Source organism: Electrophorus electricus, chromosome 21, assembly GCF_013358815.1.
Source record: "Electrophorus electricus isolate fEleEle1 chromosome 21, fEleEle1.pri, whole genome shotgun sequence".
Lineage (NCBI taxonomy): Eukaryota > Metazoa > Chordata > Actinopteri > Gymnotiformes > Gymnotidae > Electrophorus > Electrophorus electricus.
In genome coordinates this window covers 4,262,481-4,281,726 of record NC_049555.1, presented here as the reverse complement: position 1 = coordinate 4,281,726, position 19,246 = coordinate 4,262,481, and the positions used below count along the sequence as shown (strand labels likewise).

At 43.8% G+C, this 19,246-nt stretch overlaps 3 protein-coding genes across 4 annotated transcripts; 1 reads left to right on the top strand and 2 right to left on the bottom strand.

The window, feature by feature from the left end:
- Positions 1 to 363: 363 nt before the first annotated feature.
- npb (neuropeptide B) lies at positions 364 to 1,840 on the bottom strand. Its single transcript, XM_027023414.2, has 2 exons — positions 1,407 to 1,840; positions 364 to 794 (listed from the first exon to the last, which is right to left on the bottom strand). Exons 1-2 carry the CDS (start codon positions 1,683 to 1,685, stop codon positions 666 to 668), a joined length of 408 nt encoding a protein of 135 aa, XP_026879215.1. The 5' UTR covers positions 1,686 to 1,840; the 3' UTR covers positions 364 to 665.
- Positions 1,841 to 4,259: 2,419 nt separating this feature from the next.
- Positions 4,260 to 9,310, bottom strand: sgsh (N-sulfoglucosamine sulfohydrolase (sulfamidase)). The gene is made up of 7 exons (XM_027023400.2): positions 9,033 to 9,310; positions 8,408 to 8,568; positions 8,194 to 8,299; positions 7,557 to 7,900; positions 6,811 to 6,892; positions 6,133 to 6,336; positions 4,260 to 5,210 (listed from the first exon to the last, which is right to left on the bottom strand). The coding sequence occupies exons 1-7, from the start codon at positions 9,115 to 9,117 to the stop codon at positions 4,651 to 4,653; spliced, it is 1,542 nt and encodes a 513-aa protein (XP_026879201.2). The 5' UTR covers positions 9,118 to 9,310; the 3' UTR covers positions 4,260 to 4,650.
- Positions 9,311 to 9,357: 47 nt separating this feature from the next.
- Positions 9,358 to 19,001, top strand: slc26a11 (solute carrier family 26 member 11). 2 transcript variants are annotated; one of them, XM_027023398.2, is made up of 16 exons: positions 9,359 to 9,464; positions 9,875 to 10,361; positions 11,587 to 11,779; positions 12,187 to 12,272; positions 12,475 to 12,554; positions 12,649 to 12,791; positions 13,114 to 13,292; positions 13,659 to 13,731; positions 13,849 to 13,899; positions 14,006 to 14,066; positions 15,143 to 15,198; positions 15,395 to 15,535; positions 16,000 to 16,127; positions 16,442 to 16,541; positions 17,113 to 17,246; positions 17,894 to 19,001. In XM_027023398.2, exons 2-16 carry the CDS (start codon positions 10,131 to 10,133, stop codon positions 17,999 to 18,001), a joined length of 1,764 nt encoding a protein of 587 aa, XP_026879199.2. In that variant the 5' UTR covers positions 9,359 to 9,464; positions 9,875 to 10,130; the 3' UTR covers positions 18,002 to 19,001. The 2 variants fall into 2 exon arrangements, with proteins under 2 accessions (XP_026879200.2, XP_026879199.2); XM_027023399.2 differs by lacking the exons at positions 17,113 to 17,246; positions 17,894 to 19,001 and having other exon boundaries at positions 9,358 to 9,464; positions 16,412 to 16,534.
- Positions 19,002 to 19,246: the final 245 nt, after the last annotated feature.

Below are 19,246 nucleotides of genomic sequence, written 5' to 3'. Positions count from 1 at the left end.
ATATGTGAAGCAGGTTGTATTTTACACACGACTAATGTTTTCCTATACACACCGCTTCTGGTGCTTTATGTGCTTTTATTATTTGTAAATATGTGTTATTTAATAATAATGTGCCGCTATCATTTTGTAAATCAAACTACTGTGAACACAAAGAATGGCGTCTGACGCGAGACGACGTAATTATGCAACGAACATTTGATTTGGTCCGACAATCAAGATTGTTTCGTAATTAAACGCACCATGCTCATCTCGGTGCAATGTGGAAACAATTTTCTTTTCCTTTTTTAAAACTTTATTTCGTTTCTAAACTAAAAATCACGTGACAACAATGTACACAAAATCAACAGTATCTGTTCAGTTTAATAAAATAAGGAAAGATCTTTGAGAGACTCGGCAGTAAACAATCCTTCAACATTTAATACATTTTGAAGATGGGTACAGCAGGGGCGGATGAACAAAATTTTCTCTGGCACAACACTTGGTTTTGTCGACGTGGTCGTTTTTTTTTTGTTTTTTGTTTTTTCCTTCGTATTGTGAGCATCTAATTTAATTCATATCGTGTTAAATAAGTAGACATTCAGTATCACCAGTCCGCGGTGCTGTCTTCGCTGTCCTCGTTAGCAGTAGGTGTTTCGGTGCACAGAGAGGGGGGCAGTGCGCGCCACTCACGCCACCAGGCAGTCCAGGGAGTCGAGTGAGAGGAGCACGTCCGCTTTGCAGCGGAATGTGCTCGACCCGTCTTGAATTAGCTCGCAGCTTTGCAGGTTCGGAGAAACGTCCTTAACACAAATAGCCTGAAACAAATGACGGACATAAACGTTAATGTACCTTGACATGTATGTGCAGGTAAACGTTCTGTTTTAAAGCAAATGACTTGTTCAGGCACAAAATAGATGTTTGGCCGTGTAGTCCTATAAAGCAATACCTCAATGGGAAGCCATGCAGTACATATCCACATGCAATAAGTATGCATAGAACTACAAGATGGATTTAAGTTTTTATCGGATATGTCAAATTGAGATAATTAAAAAACAAAAACAAACCAAAAATTAAAAAAACCCTGAACTACTGATTATTTACACCGCGTTCTCTGTAGCGCCCCAGCGCAGGTGCCGTCGGTGGCACATCACTCCGGAGCTTTGAGAGCGCGTTTTACGCACGGAGCGCGAGCCATTTGCTGTGCCATAGTGGCGCGCTACCATCCAGCACAAAACGCAGGCAACAGATTTCCATACGCCTGTGCACGTGTGGAATTCCGTTAATAGTACATTTAGCAAAAACAGGTGTTTTGTTTTCCCAAGGCGCAAGTTGTGCGTGTCAAGTAAACGTCTCCTGGCAATTTTCTTTGGAAAGGCAAACAAAATGTGGAGTGAAAATTAACCGGATCATATCGGAATTATATTTACCATATTTTTAAGGACGGGGGTCTGTCGGCTGGAAAGATCAGGCGTTGCGTTGTTCCCGGTTGTCCCCATCTCACCGCTGTCCAGTAATGAGTCCGTGTCGGATCGCCGGACGTAAGGCGACCGTCGGATGCCGGACAGCAAGCCCGAGGCTCTACCGACGGAGTAGTAACTCGGGCTGGCTGACTGCTTGTACCAGGCGTCTGACGGATGGCAGGAGATGAGTATGATGACACTCACAAACACCAAGACGGATCTGACGGACCTCCCCATTGCGCACATATCTGTTCAACTCAACGCTGGCAGTTTGTTCTAAAGCATGAACGCAATGTTTGTAGCTTTTGGCGAGACGGTCCTCGCCACCGTAGCTTTTATAGACCCCTAAAGTCGTGCGTGAGTTCGTCATTCCCGAGTAGGTGATTCATATTTCCGGTGAGGAAAATTCCAATCAACATGTATCCGCGCTTTTGGCGAGTTTCGTGCGAGCTGGGGACGCCTCGACGTCAGATCTCACTGATGCGCGTTTTCTGAAAATTCTTCAGATTGATTACCTACGTCACATTTTAATTCGAAAGTGAATGACAAAATAAGGCTAAAAATAAACATACATATACAAATAACTGTTTGCTTTAGTTGTTATGTTAAATACCTAAGGAACTGTAGACTACAACAAATGGCTCATGCCAAACTTTTACATTGTTTGGAGTGGTCAGAAAGTGTATAATGTTGTTAATACATTGTTTAATAAGTTTTGTTTTTACACTCCAATTAAATACAAATTATGGAGTGAGTAATATTAATAATTTGCCGTATTAATACACACTCACCATCTCCTTTATAAGGAATCTCGTTTGGTTTTGGAATATTCTCTGTGGTTAGAATTCCACATGCTGTTTCCATGATTCCACAAGAAACATTCCTGTGAGATTTTGAGGCTGACATGACTTCATCTCCTAATTGCTTCATAGTATTCAACTGCAGATCTCCCCTTCTACTACATCCTAAAGGTGTCCTGTTGGATTCAGAACTGGTGATTGAGGAGGACACTGAATTCACCGAACTCGTCGTGGTAACGGAGCCAGTTTCTGTTGACTTGTGCTTTCTGGAATGGAATCATTATTAGATGGTATACTGGCCATAAAGGAAGCAATATGCAGATTCAGATGATGCTTGACTGGTATTAGGGGGCCTGGTGTGTGCCAGAAATACATTCCCCACATTACGCTATGAGGAGCAGATTTAGCATTTCTGGGGCCCCATAATCAAAGACTTTTTTTTAACAGCAAAATAATATTTACACACCCTGCGCAATCTTTCCCTATCTTCTTAATGCAGAGTTAAACCATCCTGGTTTCTTTAAATTTTTTCTTTCTGCGTTCTGCTGTTATATGAGCGCTTCATGTTCACGTTCAATCTTTTTCGTGTCAAACAATGTAAGAAAGGATCCTATTAGTTTTTCCAGCCAACCTCTTGTGCTCAGCAGGGGCCCCCTGATCTTTGCCACGTTGCGCTTTTGCACGGTTTGCGTGTTGGTGAAGTCCGCCACTGTATGCCATCACCACCCTCCGGCGTTCAGGACAGAGACCTGTGCACGCTGCAGACGTGCCTTCCTGTTTTCAGCTGACCGGACTGGCAACCGATGCTGCAATTTGGACAAACATGCATGAAAATCCCAGATCACCTGTTTTTAAAAACCCAAACCTGATTCTTTGGATCCAACAGCCACTCAGACCTGTATATTCCATTCTAATGGCCGATGTGAACATGAATCCAAGCCTTTGATCCATGCCTGCATTGGTTCACGCTCGGCACTGCCGCTACATTATTGGCTGATTGGACAATTACACGAATAAGCAGGAGCAGAGACGAAAGCAAAAGGAAGTGCTGGTCTGTAGATAAACATTAAAAGGCAGTTTGTTGCATCACCCAGACATAGTAGCCTACAGGTATAATAAACTACTAGAGCAGTGTGAAATGGGTTAGGTTATGATTGATGAGAATCAAATCACCTTTACTGTTCTTCCACCACACACACACACACACACACACACAAACAGCTCTGTGAAATCCATTAGCTTACCTCAGATTGCAAGTTCTGGTATTAACACAAGGAGCCTATTTAAGGGAATTACATGGCTAACAATCACTTTACTGTTACACACACACACACAGAAACACACACAGCACTCCTCCTTCTATGAGCCAGACAGAGCTGACAATTCAGTTAAAAGATGTAATATTAGCTGATTTGACGCTGACATTTAAGCTAAATATTGCATCCCCCCCCCCAAAAAAGAGCACAAGCGCTCACAAAATGTTAAATCTGGACATGGGAGGGGGGCATGCCCCCTCTCCTGTAATAGCCCAACTGCAAGTTACCATTACACCAGAGGATTCTAACTACAGCAAGCCAATTAAGACAAAATTTGTTATAATGACAAGTTGTGGAAGTTCCTGCTCTGATTTTTAGAATCGCCCTGAATCAGTTTAGTTCTAGAATACCAGAACCACCCTGAGTCTGTTTAGTTCTGGAATATCAGAACCACCCTGAGTCCGTTTAGTTCTGGAATACCAGATCCCCCCTGAGTCAGTTTAGTTCTGGAATATCAATATGACAGTTTTAGAAAATGGGAGCATTCCCTCATAACATTTCCAAGAAATAAACGTTAATGGGAGCGAGTTAGTAATGAATCAAATCTGAGCAGGAAATGGAATGTAATGTGGTTTGCTTCGATTCAGCCATGTCAGACATCACATTTAAATGAAGGCTTTCAGAGGCCCATGTGTTTTGGTGCAATATGCAGATAAAATGCGGATAAAGTGCTGTTTGGTGTGAATGTTACCCAAGATGATCACTGCATGTGTAAAGCACATATTTATTGTTTATCCAATCAAAGAGTCCCAGCCTAGTGAAGATCCTGCCCTCTTCATTACTGGCAATTATGGTCACAAAAACTAATGCAGTTTCCTTATCAGACAGACTATATGAATACAGGCTCTGATCACATTAGAGTCAACAAAAACAATAGGCTACATACTGCCAACTACTATGTAGCCCTTTTATGAGTATATTTGGTGAGTGCATGAGCAATACCTCAAGTATATTTGGACACTACTGAATTTGAGTTTACATGGCGTAAATTGGCAGAAAATCTGAATGGCGTACTATTTCGACACACTATGTAGTATAGTACTATGCTGTTTTGGGTGCAACCGATGGTTCACGCGAGGCTGAACAAAGCGTCCCCTACAGGTCGTTGTAGAGCGGTCGGCACTGCGGATCCGGCTTGTCCTCGAGTATGGCGTCGGGCGCGCACACCCACGGGTCCTGGGTCACCCACTGCCACTTCTGCAGCAGGGCCCTCAGGCTCTCCAGGACGAGCTGGTGGACCGGGTCGCCTGCCAGGTTCCTCTCCTCGCTGGGGTCGGCGAGCACGTCGAACAGCTCCCAGCGCGGGCGGTAGTAGTAGTTGGCCAGCGTCTTGAACCAGTGCGTGGGCTGCCCCGCCGCTGTGCGGTTCAGCAGGTCCTGGAAGGTGGGCGACACGTACAGGTCCTGGTCGACGGGGAAGGCCATGCGGTAGTGCAGGTTGTGCAGCAGCCGGTAGCGGCCGTGCCGCACCGAACGCATGGGGTAGTACATGGTGACCTCGTGGAGGCTCTGGCTGCCGAAGGCCGTGTCCCAGGCCGGCTCCGAGCTCAGGGCAGGGAGGAGCGAGCGGCCCGTTAGCTGCACCGGCGCACCTCCGCCCAGGCTGTAGGACGGGTACGGCACCGAGAACCAGTCCAACACAGTGGGGGTGAGGTCTGAGTACAGGGAGAAAGAAATGCGGATTAGCCAATAAAGCAACGTTATTGTACTATATGTCAGCTTGTTGATTTAGTGCGTAATCCGTCTGCATAGATGCCTGTCTGAAAGCTCTTAGGAGAAAAATAACCGCTGAAATACTGATTCAGCCAGAACTGCTTGAAAAAGGCGGCGTGGGACAATGGAGAAGATGACTAGCTGCTGTGGTTATTAACTCCACCTGTAAGAAAAGTTCCATAATTACTTCAACTATATTAAATCCATGTTGACAAATGTTTGGCACAGCATGTTCATAGGAACGTGACCATCCAAACTAAGTGCCAATAGCACCACCTTGTGGTCCTATTTGGTTTTAAAACAAGCAGAAACCACAGAGGTTGTAGTTTTGTGTCATGTGTTAAACCAAGGCTGTAATAAACCAACACAGGGGGGGTTGGTCTCCAGCTCAGAACAGTCAGAGCTATAGCCCAAATGATACTTATAGTTTTCAGTTTACTACCAACACATGTCTACAAAGGAAAATAAAACAAAAAACTTTCTAGCTCTCCAAAAAGACACAGAAAAAGCACAAACGGATAATGAACTTAATCTGTAGTACATCACAAAATTCTGCTTCCCTTTTAGCAGATTTCTGTCCCGTGACAAAAATCACACGAAGCAGTCAGAGGGGTGTGAGCTGCCTTTGCACTCAGGGTGAACCGTACAAGCAGGGAGTGGTGTGGATTGATTGATTGTGGCAATGTTGTTTGTAGGTCACACAAACCAGGTCTAGCAAGTGTGGTGTGTCCTACCAAGCAGGTTCGTGTATGCCAGGATAGTCTGTGTATGTGGTTGCAATTTTTTCTGTGTGTGCATGTCTCACCCAGCAGAATGACGTAGGCCTGGCTGGCTTGTTTGTATGTGTGTGTATGTGTATCTCACCCAGGAGGCTGACGTAGGCCTGGCTGGTCTGTCCCCAGCGTTGCCTGTGCTCAGGTGAGGACACCAGCATGGGCTCCACCACGCCCGAGCCGTACAGGTTGGTGCGTCCATTGGGGAACGGAATGCCGTTATCTGAGCTGTAGATCACTAGAGTGTCGTTCTCAAAGCCTGCCTCTCGCAGCTCCTGCATTACCAAACCAATGCCTGCAGGGAGAGACAAAAACAACAGATCCAGTTTACACAGCATGCGTTTATTCTTACCAAGCAGAGCCTGTGAAGAATCAGAAAACTGGATCCTGTTTTCTTCTTGTCCAACAAGTTGTTTTCAATCCAAATTTCTCACCAGCTTGTCTTGAGCTGAAGACCCGTTCCAGTTCCTGTAGTGATTTTTCAACCATAATCCACTATGTGCCCTACTTAAAATGTCTTCAGAATAATTTGAATACCCAGATTGCATGCTGAAATGATATGGTCAGATATGGTTTTGTCTGAAATTCTGCAGAAATCCATATCTACGGGATGGGTGACCTGTAATCTCCAGGTTTAAATCGGTGACTTGTAATCTCAGTGCTTGTAACCGGTGACTTGTAATCTCAGTGTTTCTGTGGTTTCCTAGTTGGCAAACACAGGCAGTACTTACAATCCAACATCTTCCCCAAGGATTACGAGGTGTCTCACCTTGGTCCAGCCTGCTAACAGTGGTGTACTGGGCTGCTATGTCTGCTCTGGCCACCGGTGTGTCTGGAACAAAGTACGGAACCTGGGAGAGCATTCACAGATCCAGGATCAAAACCAGTGCCGGTTCACAGCTTTACAATGCGTCGCTGAGCGTACCAAGACCAATCAAAGATCAGTCTGCCACCATGTTTACAGTCGGCTTGGCAACAAAATGCAAAGCCCAGATCCTAGATACACTGGGACCCATTCAATATATCCACTGTGGGGCAATTCACTGTAGTGAAAGTTTTTTTTTTTGTTATTTTAATTACCTACAAATGGCAAGACGTATGTTTCTATGGAAACATGTAACTGTGCCTCATCCTGGAGAATGATTAGTGGTAACAAATATCCTTCTGTTCTACATCTCTGCTTGTAAAGTGAGACATTAGTACATAATTCACATTTATGCCATTTAGCAGTAGCTTTACAATTCTGACTGAACACAACTTAAGCAACTGAGGGTTAAGGGACTTGGTCAGAGGCCCAACAGTGGCAACGGTGAGATCTGAACAGGCAACATTCTGATTACTAGTCAAGTACCACTGAGCCACTGAGCTACCACAGCCCACATAATGACATGTTTGTGCTTACACAGACACAAGGAGCTAATATAACAAGCTGTGAACCCAATTTGTTAGTTGTATTACAATGACATATTGGAGACATGCAAAAAAAAACCAAAAAAAACCAACAGAAACACTCACCTCTACCTGATCCGGTGTGTAGTACTGTGGCTCCCAGTCCGGAATTCTTCCCATTCCACTCTCACCATTCCCGAATTTCTCACAAAACGCTCCATACTGGGGCTGCGAGTGGCCACAGCGGTGTGGATCATGGAACGCCACGTACAGGAAGAAGGGCCGTGCCTCACCTCCGCACCTCTCTGCTTCCTCCACCTCTGCCTGTTGTTCGCGCAGGAACTTCCGGACAAGGAGTTTGATCCGCGTGATATTGCGTCCCACCTGCAGGACGGAGCTGTTCTCCTCCGTGTAGGCGAAGTCGAAAGGGTAAACGGGTCCCGGGCCCACGTGCTTCTTCCCAACGATTCCTGCCAGAACGGAGCAATGTTAGAAACAAACCGGGCCTGGTTGTCTCTTGAAACATTACTACATAAACACTCCACTCCATGCTGACACAGAGCATGCTTTAAAAAGCGAGTAACCACATACTACTTTGACATGAGACCAGTCAAGGATTTTAACTCATTATTATATTATTTGCCATGCTCTAACACAGCTACTAAATTTAGTAATTAACCAGTGAGTTGTCTACGAACACAGGAATAAAGATGAGAGTGATGTGAGAAAGAGTGAGACCTAGCTACGCCAGTGGGTTTCTTACCGGTCCGGATATTGGCCTGTTTTAACAGCAGGGGGAGACTGCGCACTCCGTCAAACGAGTTATAATGATGCACACCTTGGTGAAGCCCATACATCCCATTCTGGTGCTGAAGATCACACACGGGAAGGCCGGTGCAAATGCAGCGACAACTACATAGCTTTTAAACACCAACATAACAACTGACGTGCTACGCACTCCCAAGGGTTCGCGGTACCTGCGGTAAGCCCGTGAGCACGGTGGAGCGGCTGGGCGAGCAGCTGCTCGCGGACGTGAACGCGTTCCGAAACACGACGGCGCGGCGCGCGAGCGCCCTCAGGTGCGGCGTGCGCACCACCGTGCTGTTGTACACCTCCGTCTCCAGACCAGCGTCGTCCGCTTTGCGCACAGAGAGGCAACGTTAAGGCAACGCCGGAGAAACTGGCAACCGGTTAACACATGTGACAATCATTCTATCACGTTGTCCTACATCTAGGGCATGTAAGACGGAGGTCGTAAGGACAACTGACACTGCTCCCTTATTGACTGACTAATTTAGTACTTATTGTAGGACATTATTTATGCTTTTTAACAAACTCTAGCACTTATTGGTTATAGTACTTATCATTGCTTAAGTTAGACCTTATGTATTTTGCACTTCTAGGTATCAGCATTCATCCCTGTATTCTACAGTATTCTAGTTCATTGGTATGTTTAATTCTAACCTACTGTGCTTGGATGTATTCTATGAGTAAATGACAAAGCACTTTTGTAAGTCGCTCTGGATAAGAGCGTCTGCTAAATGCCGTAATGTGAATGTAAATGTGAATGTAAATGTAAATGTGAATGTAAATGTAAAGTACCGATGATCAGAAGCACATTTCTTCTGCCTTCGTTCGCGCCACACAGGTAGAGAAGGAAGAACAGAGCCTTAATATGTAAACACATCTTATTCCTTTGATTTCGACGCTTGTTATTCTCAAAATACGTTTTCGTTCGCTCTAGTTTCGTAGATTCGCTTCCTCGTCGTATTAATGGACATTATTTCTTAATGAAATTTCTGAAATGTAAATAAACAGCAAAGGAAATGTAGCTAGCTGGCTACAAAGTTTTCCTCGCAAACGTCTGCTAATTGCGTCCCCTTATGTATGTCACGTGACCAATCATGTGGCTCTACAACCCGCGGAACTGCTGCGTTCACACCGTCAGGCAAAGAAACCGCACACGGAGGGAGCAGAGATTGTTTGATTCTTTCTCTCTCTCTTTCTTCTTTTTTGAACAACATCAGAAAAGAGGTTAGTTCCAGCATAAGATTTATCACTCGCACTTAACCTAGTGAGGCGTTTGTGGTAGCTAGCTGGAGTACGCCTTACCTTTATGGCAACGGTCGTTTGTTGTTGTTGTTGTTGTTGTTTACACGTATGACTTGGTATACTCTTTAAAAAAAAACTCTGGTTATGAGAGATACATGCTATATCATATTTTATCTCTTTGCAGGGCACGAATTTTCACTAGCGTATCATGCGGGCAATTAAAATTGTCATATGACATGGCCATGATTATTACGACGCTTATTATGCTGTTATTATGCTATTAAATTTATTATGCTATTAACACAGAATACTCTACAAGCCATAATGAATGTTGTTATCTTGTTGTAGTTACAATATACTAATTGTTTTTGTGAAACACAAATTCTTTCTAGGTGTACCCTAAGGATTCAGAGAGGCATGTAGACAGCCCTTGAAACAACAGTCTTGCATAATCATGACAATGCTATATGCATGAAGGACCACACCCAGTAAAACAACTCTTCCAGGACATTACACAGCATCATCATTCCACATGATCCCTCCGGCCATAAAGATCACTGCCGACAACTGACAGCGTGAAGTCCACCCGCACTGGAGAGCCTCCCTTGGTACCAATGGAAACCCTGGTGTAACCAGCCAGTCTGCAGGATGCTGGAGTCTTCGGCTGGCACCCCCCTGGGGGGCAGGCGCTGTCTGAAGGAGAGGCTGGTCACCGTGTGCTCTTTGGCCACCCTGCGTACCTGTTTCCCTATCCTCACCTGGCTGCCCAGGTACAGCCTGGCCTGGCTCAAGATGGACCTGCTGGCCGGCTTGACGGTGGGCCTCACGGTGGTCCCCCAGGCCCTGGCCTATGCGGAGGTGGCGGGCTTACCTGTACAGGTAACAAGACACCATGACATTACAGAAACACTCCTAGAGCTTAGCACACACTTCACGTATTTTACAAAAGGAACTAAAACTGTTCTTGTGTCATACCCATTACACCAGTCTTGCAAATTTTTAGCCATCATATTTTATTCATATACTTCCTAGTTTCATATCCACAATAAATGGTTCTCTGTTCCTAATATGAGGATGGATTTCAGTGTTTTATGTTTTATGTAATGGCAACAGTAAAAATTATGTTTTATTGAGCACATGGCTTTCTTTTGAAGTCACACTACCTTTACCTTAGCTAACACTGCCTTCAGTGTGTTTACTGTATAGTTGTGCTCTTGTGTTAGATGGTGGTTGATAAAAGCTGGTGTTACCCAGGCTCTGCCAGGAGCTCCCAGGAGTATGGTTCCTTGGGAATAGAATGAAAACCATACACAACGCCGGAGGTGTTTAAGCACCAGCCAAAATGTTATAATGTAGCTATTGAGAACAAAAATAGAAGGGGTTTTACACAGTGCCCTTTAGAACCCTGCAACATTTGGTTTCTAAGCATGTTTACACTGTAGCAAATGTGATAGTCATGTTTAGGGATGTTTGAACTTTCAACTCAAGTAACAAGTAACACAACTAACAACTTGCTCTCATCTTTTCAGAAAGACAGTGTCTAGTCAGCTAATCAGGCAAAAGCAGTGGGTTTTGTGAAGGTTTGGTTTTTAGAGTTTGGTTTTGGTTAGAGGTTTGTGAGCTGGTTTTGGACAAGCTAATGCTAGCTGGGTCCCATTTGCTTTTAGGTTGGTTCGGAGTTTTAAATCTGAAGTACCTCATGGACCTGGATTATAACTCACTCACTCACTCACGTCTAACATAATTCTGTTAGCAAAAGAAATGTCTTTGGTGCTTCAGATCAATGACACTGTGTGTCCAGGATCGATGGAGTGTGTAGCACCTGTAAGAGGGTGGGAAGCACTCCTGAAACAGATCAGTGGTGCAAAAGATATTGTATAGCACATTTCATGAATTCATAGGATCACACTAAAATAAATAATTCTTAAATAAATGGTGCAAATATTGTTTTATATACCCAGGCATTTTTGATGTGCAAACAGTTTGAAATAGATAAGGTTTTAGAAATTGCTATTGTAACTTTTCTCTCTCCCTCTCTCTCTCTCTCTCTCTCTCTCTCTCTCTCTCTCTCTCTCTCTCTCTCTCTCTCACTCCCTCTCTGTAGTATGGCCTATACTCGTCTTTCATGGGGGGCTTCCTCTACTGCGTCTTTGGCACATCGAAGGACATCACACTTGGGCCCACGTCCATAATGTCTCTGCTCTGTTCCTTCTACGTCGGTGGGGACCCAGTGTATGCTGTGGTGCTCACGCTGATGTGTGGCCTCACCCAGACTGCCATGGCTCTGCTGAGGCTGGGTAGGGTTGGGTGTGGGTTTGGTGGGGGTTGGCTGGGCATAGGGTTGTTTGGGGTGGGGTGGGGCTAGTTGGGTTTTAGCTGGTCGGGGTGGAGTTGCAGTTAAACTAAAACTTTGCCATTTAGTCTGCATTTTTCGAGAGACATGTTGAATACTGAGGAGGAAGTGAGAGCCTGTTTTTGCCATCAGACCACCTGCTCTCTGTGATTACTTCCTGTGTTGCTTCACATTCACCACTCTGAGAAGCCAGACTCACCCTAACCAGCGCATGACTCCAGTATATGCATTTAATCCACCGACAGCCTGCCACTGTTGATTGAATCTAAACAAGCAGAGAGTTTCACCCTCTTGACCTGCACCAAGCTGGCTCAGGCCCTTTATCTGATTCGCTGATTGGTTCATTTGCAGGGTTCCTGCTGGACTTTATCTCCTACCCTGTCGTGAAAGGCTTCACGTGTGCAGCAGCAGTTACCATTGGTTTTGGACAGTTCAAGGTGAGCACAGACAAGCTTGCCTGCGAAGCATCGCAATGGCAGTGACACTGATGTTTTAATTTGCAGCATGTCTGTTTATGAAATTATTTTTAAAAATTCTGTTTAAAATTTACACTTATGTAGTATTACTTTTGTTCTTGTCACTAATTTAAATCTTGTTTCTGGTGTGTGTGTATACGGATGTGGGTGTGTGTGTGTGTAGAATGTTCTGGGTCTGAAGAACATTCCCAGGCAGTTCTTTCTGCAGGTCTACTACATGTTTCACAGGCTGCCTGAGGCCAGGTGAGCAGAACCTCTGCTTTTAGGCTCTGCACTGTGGGAACCTGGTCTGTCTGTTTTCTCAGTGTCTCCATCACTCTTTCCACCTTCCCTCCAGGGTTGGAGATGTGATTCTGGGGCTGTTCTGTCTCCTCTTCCTGGTGATGATTACGGTTATGAAGAACACTCTGGGCTCCTCTGAAGTGACCCCATCACCGCTTGTCCGGTTTGCCAGGAGCCTGGTGTGGAGTTTTGCCACAGGTGAGCACCCATCCGAAATTCCCCACCTTTTCCGGGGTAGCCTTCTACCCTGCCAGAGAATTCAATGGAATTGCACAAACATATCTGTTCATGATGTACCAATAGTACCTGTGTATCTCAAACAGTAGTCAACTGTGACATTATAGAACGTCTGTGGAACTTGGACTCATATTAAATGTATAGATGCCTAAACAAACAAAGAAATAACTACAACAGTAAATCATTAAAAAATTTAAAGCAGGTATCTTTCTTTTTGTTTTTGTTTGTTTTTTTGTTTGTTTTTTTTAACTGTAATTACTGTATGTCTTCCATGTGTCCCCAGTCCGGAATGCTTTGGTTGTCATAGCAGCGGCGTGTGTTGCGTACTCTGCTGAGGTCATGGGCTGTCACCTGTTCACCCTCACGGGGCAGACTGCTGAGGGTCTGCCCGCTTTCTCGCCACCAGCCCTCTCGGAGACAACAGCCAATGGCACGCACATGTCCTTCAGTGACATCATACTGGTCAGTTCACAGACAGAAGGATGTAGTTATACTAGATAGCCCATAACATCACAGTTAAACATCCAGGCTATGCTCAAGTCTAGATTACAAAGAGAATCCAATGGTTATTCATCACTGAGGCTGCAATTTAGTTTATATTAATCTTTTTTTCTGGAAATCCAACCCCTAGTGTACATGAAGTAATTTTAATCAGAACTTAATTCTATAAATACCAATCTTGGCCAAATAAACGTTTTAAAAAAAATCACGTGGCAGTAGTTTAGTATTATTAGGACTGATTTGATCATCATATCATTACATAAGACCAATTGGGTTACACACTTGTTTGATCATGTCATTCCACTGACCAATGCTGTGCCTCCTCAGGACCTGGGAGGTGGTCTAGCTGTTATTCCACTGATGGGCGTTCTGGAAAGCATAGCTATTGCTAAAGCATTCGGTATGGCTCCTTGCCTTTCCCATCAGCCTAATGTCACACACTGCTAATTCATGTTGGACTGAACAGCTTTAAAATACATGTTGATGTTATTTAAAAAAAAAATCTTTCAACATTTAGGTAGTCAAAACAATTATCGCATTGATGCCAACCAGGAGATCTTCGTAATTGGTGCGTATGCTACACTGGGGAATGTTTCTGTGCAGTTTCTCTTTAGTCTCTGTAAGTAGTAGGAGAGTGGTGTCATGACTCACTGATGCGGCGGGTGTTTCCGCAGGACTCACCAACGTTCTGGGCTCCTTCGTCTCCGCCTACCCCGTCACGGGAAGCTTCGGGAGGTGTGTGGCATAAACCCCCTTGGCCTGCACATCGGCGCGTTCAGAGCCTAATTTCTGCCATGTTTTGGGTCAGCCCTGCAGAGAAGTGTCTGACTCCACTTGTCGGTGTCTTTCTTGTTAATAAGGCGTGGTTATTAGTGAAAGGTGGAGCTTTGCAGGCTCTTATTTACTTATTAGAAGTAAACAGTTGTCATTTTAGTGTGTGCTTATACTGTGCCCGATTACCAGTTCTCTTGTAGATTATAATGTGGGAGGAGGGTGCTGAAAGACACTGATGGAAACAGATGTGCATTGTTGGGTCTAGTTGCTGTGTACCGTAAAATGTACTGGTCTTGCTGGTATTGGTAGTTATGTTCGGTTATTCATATGTTTACATACATACATAGGTTATACATGTGTATAACGTGTGCGTACATACATAGGTCATACATGTGTATAACGTGTGCTTACATAGGTCATACATGTGTATAACGTGTACGTATATACATAGATCATACATGTGTATAACCTGTGCGCACAGACACACGTAGGTCATACATGTGTATAACGTGTGCGTACATACATAGGTCATACATGTGTATAACGTGTGCGTACATACACACGTAGGTCATACATGTGTATAACGTGCGTACATACACAAGTAGGTCATACATGTGTATAACGTGTGTGTACATACACACATAGGCCATACATGTGTATAATGTGTGCGTACATACACATGTAGGTCATACATGTGTATAACATGTGCGTACATACATAGGCCATACATGTGTATAATCTGCGTACATACACACGTAGGTCATACATGTGTATAACGTGTGCGTACATACGTAGGTCATGGATGTGTATAACGTGTGCATACATACACACATAGGCCATACATGTGTATAACGTGTGCGTACATACACGTAGGTCATACATGTGTATAACGTGTGCGTACATACACACATAGGTCATACATGTGTATAACGTGTGCGTACATACACTCATACATGTGTTTAGTAGTATTAATCCAGCTGTGTCAGAGTTTGCAGTATAAGCAGTAGATGTTTTATTTTGGTTTTGTATCCTTGTAGAACTGCTGTAAACTCTCAAACCGGAGCATGTACACCTGCTGGGGGCATAGTTACAAGTAACACATACACACACACACACACACACCAAATATCTGTTACACACATTAATTGTTATTCTTATACTTTAAAATATGGTATCAGTAGAAAACCAGTTTTGTTACATTTTACTTCACATATATTCCACCCCTCTAACCCCTCTCTCTCTCTCTCTCTCTCTCTCTCTCTCTCTCTTTCCTTCTCTTTCTCCCCCAGGCGTGGTAGTGCTGCTTTCCCTGGCCTTCCTCATGCCTCTCTTCGCCTACATCCCCAAAGCGTCTCTGGCTGCTGTCATCATCTGCGCTGTAGCCCCCATGATGGATTTCAGGGTTCTGCCCCAGATCTGGAGGGTGAAGAGTGAGTCAGAAAAACCTCTGCACCCTCCGTCATTTCCATTCCACCAGCTCAGATTTTCCTATGAGCTCTTAAAGCAGAGGTAGCGTGTGTCATTGTGCACTAACACGGAGAACCGGCTGATAATGGCAGAGAGGTGAGAGGGAGGTGTCAGGCAGACATCACATGCAAATAGAACAGCCGCCACAGTGTCTGAGGTAAATAAGTGGGCGGAGCATTCAGGTCGTTCATGTTGAGGGTTTGGCAGAGGGAGCAGTAGAAAGTGCTGACATGGACCCGGGGAGAAGCAGAGAATATAACTCCTGAGCTAGGGATTAATAAGTACACTCAGTGTGGGTGTAATACTTAGGGACCATGTTAAAATATCACTCTGCATCAAGTTTAAACAAACTCAAATGTACTCTTTTGAAGATTCATTGAACTCTGTTTCCTTTCGTTGTGTGCTTTTCTGTATCCCCCTCCCTTAGAGCTGGATCTTTTGCCATTCTTGGTCACCTTCCTGGTCAGTTTTTGGGAGGTGCAGTATGGAATCATGGGAGGTGTAGTTGTTTCAGTGCTCATGCTGCTTTATCTGGTGGCCAGACCTGAAGTGAAAGTAAGCGAAGCACAACATTTAAATTATAAACACTGATCTTAACTATTCTGACACCCAATACTTAAAAATAGTAACATTTCTGTGTTGTGTAAATACTTATGTATATTCTGCAGGAAGTATAAATATTTAAATGCTACACACACGACTAAAGCGTGTAGTATATACGCAAATACCTTTTCAATCATCTGTCCTTTGGTGGCACATTAAGGCTACTGAGTGTTGAGGCTGAGACTGAATTCTTTGAATTCCCTTGTGATTATCCTCACTGACTGAACTGAGAGTAGAGGCTTTAGGTTTGTGAATTGGCCCTGCAGATGTCTGACCATGGGGTCATGGTGATGGAGTTGAGCAGTGGGCTGAACTTTCCTGCCACAGAGTACCTCAGTGCCTTCTTACGCGCACATGCGCTGCATGGTGAGACACACACACGCACGCACACACACACACACACACACATGCACTCGCACACTCAGTCTGTAGTGAGACATACAAAATGATGTATGTGTTGGATGTAACCAGTCACACAAATATGCAAACACACTTTCCAAGTGTAAACACACAGGTAATAGACCAGTAATAGACTGGTGGTACACTGGAAATACACTGGTGGTACACTGGTAATAGACTGGTGTTACTCTTGTAGTACACTGGTAATAGACTGATGGTACACTGGTGCACACTTTCCAGGTGTAAACACACTGGTAATAGACTGGTTGTACACTGGTTGTACTCTGGTGGTACACTGGTAATACACTAGAGGTACACTTGTAATACATCGGTGGTACACTGGTGGTAAATCAGAAACTCAGATGATGTGTGGGTTGCTGAGCTAAGAGTAGCTAAGAGTAAACAGGTCAAAGTAAATCCAGGTACAATCTGGATATGAAACACATGTTAATGCAAGGTGTAAACAGGCTAAGTGAATGTAGTACGGGTAAGCTCTCTCTCTCTCTCTCTCTCTCTCTCTCTCTGTCCCTCCCTCCAGTGTCTACACCGCGCTGTGTGGTGCTGGACTGTCACCATGTCAGCAGTATTGACTACACTGTCGTGAATGAACTGAAAGATCTTCTGAAGCAATTTAAGCTGCATGATGTTTCCCTGGTGTTCTCAAGACTCAAGGTCAGTTTCTGTATGTCTGTAATTTAGGTGTGACAGCCCGAGTACTGCAGGGCGAGGAGCAGGACGCACAGACTCCGTCGATGTGGACAGATATTTATTGATATACGAAGACAAGGCACTCACATATAACACAAGCGGTGAACATGAATACGAATGTGTTTAACATAAAACACAAGCGGTGAACATGAATACGAATACGTTTAACACTGACAATGAGAAAACGCATTTAAATAACACGAACATGAACAACGGCAATGACCGACAGCACTGCACACAATGACAGGGGTTTAAATACACAAAGACAAAACACTAACCAGGTGCAGGAGTATGCAGGCGTGGTTACAAGTAAACAAACAAGACCCTCCCACTGCACGCGGCGGGCCAAACCACGTGACTCGTGAGAGGCGAGCATTCCGTGACAATTAGGAACCCGACTTCTCCATATTATCGTGTTTACTAGGATGTAAAAGATTATGTGAGTGTTATGTGTGGAATTGTGTTCTTAATGGATATGTGGCGTGGGTCAGGTGTGGCATTCTTTGTGACTGTATGAAATAGAAAAGAGCATGAAAGAGAGCAGGCAGCAGGATTTAAATTTAAAAACGATTCACTGTGTGTGTGTGTGTGTGTGTGTGTTTTTACCCCAGCCTTGTGTATTGGAGGTGTTGCTATCATCTGATCTTCCAGGCTTCAGACATGGAGACAGCATAGAGGCGTGTCTACAGATTATGTCCATTAACGCTCACTATGACTGACACCTGTACCTTCCAATCAACACTAAGAACAGTCACTGATAATGGGGTTAGAAGCTAGTCGCCAAATCATGCCTTGAATACCTCAAAGAACCAAGGTGGACCAAACTCTATTCAGACAGAAACAGTGGCAACCTGTGTTTTAGTTGCTGCTGCTTTTATAATCTTGTGGAGACTGACATTAACAATATCTTGATCTTTCCCAACATGGAACTACATGGGACCAAATGATCTTTGCACAGAAAATATGCTAATGCTCCAAATTTTAAAGATACACTAAAATGTTTTTTTTTTTGTAAGTTGCATTTAACTGACTTATTGGTAGTCTTATGACTAACAGGCCTTAAGCAAAAACTGAAAAGCAGTGCCCAAAGTATCCTCATCAAATATAATAATGTTTTTTTTTTTTACTGCAAGGGGCTTCCCTCTTCCATATTGTCATGGAGACAGAGTCATTCTTTCAGCTTGAGGACAGCTATGACCTTTTACCTCTTGTTTTATAATATTCTGCTGTTATGTTCTTTTAATGTTTTTTACCTAACGTTATGGTGATGTAGGAGTGTTGTAGTGTGGAATTGTAGCAGCAGAAGGTACTGAACATGAGAGAAGCTATGTGGCTTGTTCATGGAACACAGCTGTCTTCACCTGGATATCGGTGACAGATGTTTATGGATGACTACTGATCACTGATACATGTGTATATGTGCTTCAAAAATCACTTTATTACAACATGAAGGGGATGCTAAGAAGGTAACATGTCTAAGTTCTATACGTTTTAGTTAATGACACTATGTTAGAAGATTTGTAACTGAAAGTGATTGATTTATTATTTTAAAAGAATTTGTGAAATTAGCACTTTTAACCATTTTATATTTGGAACATAGACTTGCTTTTTATGTAAAAGAATGAATTCCAGGTCAAATTGTGAACTACACAATTCGGCTTCTATTTTAGAATTTGTATAATACACTGTTAAATGATTAAAATAAATGTTAGAGTGTGATGCAGCTGTCAAATGATTTGTTTTAACAGATTTTCACCATTACAGTATTATTAAACATAGACTATTATGGGATTCTGTAAGAATAGGACAGGAAGGTCAAACTCAAACCGCCGGCCACAGTCACAATAAAACCTCATCTTATTACTACATGAAATACATATGTGTCACACTACGCAAGTCCCACAAGACTGTAGTACACCTGTTTTCTAGTACAGCGTGGCTTGAACTGGCAACCTTCCGATTAC

Bases quoted from the DNA above. Each gene is read 5' to 3' on its own strand.
- sgsh (XM_027023400.2), bottom strand. From the start codon at position 9,117: ATGTGTTTACATATTAAGGCTCTGTTCTTCCTTCTCTACCTGTGTGGC. The intron at 7,901-8,193 runs GTAAGAAACCCA...CCGTTCTGGCAG, and splicing joins ACAGGCCAATATCCGGACCG to GAATCGTTGGGAAGAAGCAC. The intron at 5,211-6,132 runs GTGAGATACACA...CCCTGTACTCAG, and splicing joins GGCCTACGTCAGCCTCCTGG to ACCTCACCCCCACTGTGTTG.
- npb (XM_027023414.2), bottom strand. From the start codon at position 1,685: ATGTGCGCAATGGGGAGGTCCGTCAGATCCGTCTTGGTGTTTGTGAGT. The intron at 795-1,406 runs GTAAATATAATT...CATTTGTTTCAG, and splicing joins CCCCCGTCCTTAAAAATATG to GCTATTTGTGTTAAGGACGT.
- slc26a11 (XM_027023398.2), top strand. From the start codon at position 10,131: ATGCTGGAGTCTTCGGCTGGCACCCCCCTGGGGGGCAGGCGCTGTCTG. The intron at 12,555-12,648 runs GTGAGCAGAACC...CCTTCCCTCCAG, and splicing joins CACAGGCTGCCTGAGGCCAG to GGTTGGAGATGTGATTCTGG. The intron at 14,067-15,142 runs GTGTGTGGCATA...GTATCCTTGTAG, and splicing joins GTCACGGGAAGCTTCGGGAG to AACTGCTGTAAACTCTCAAA.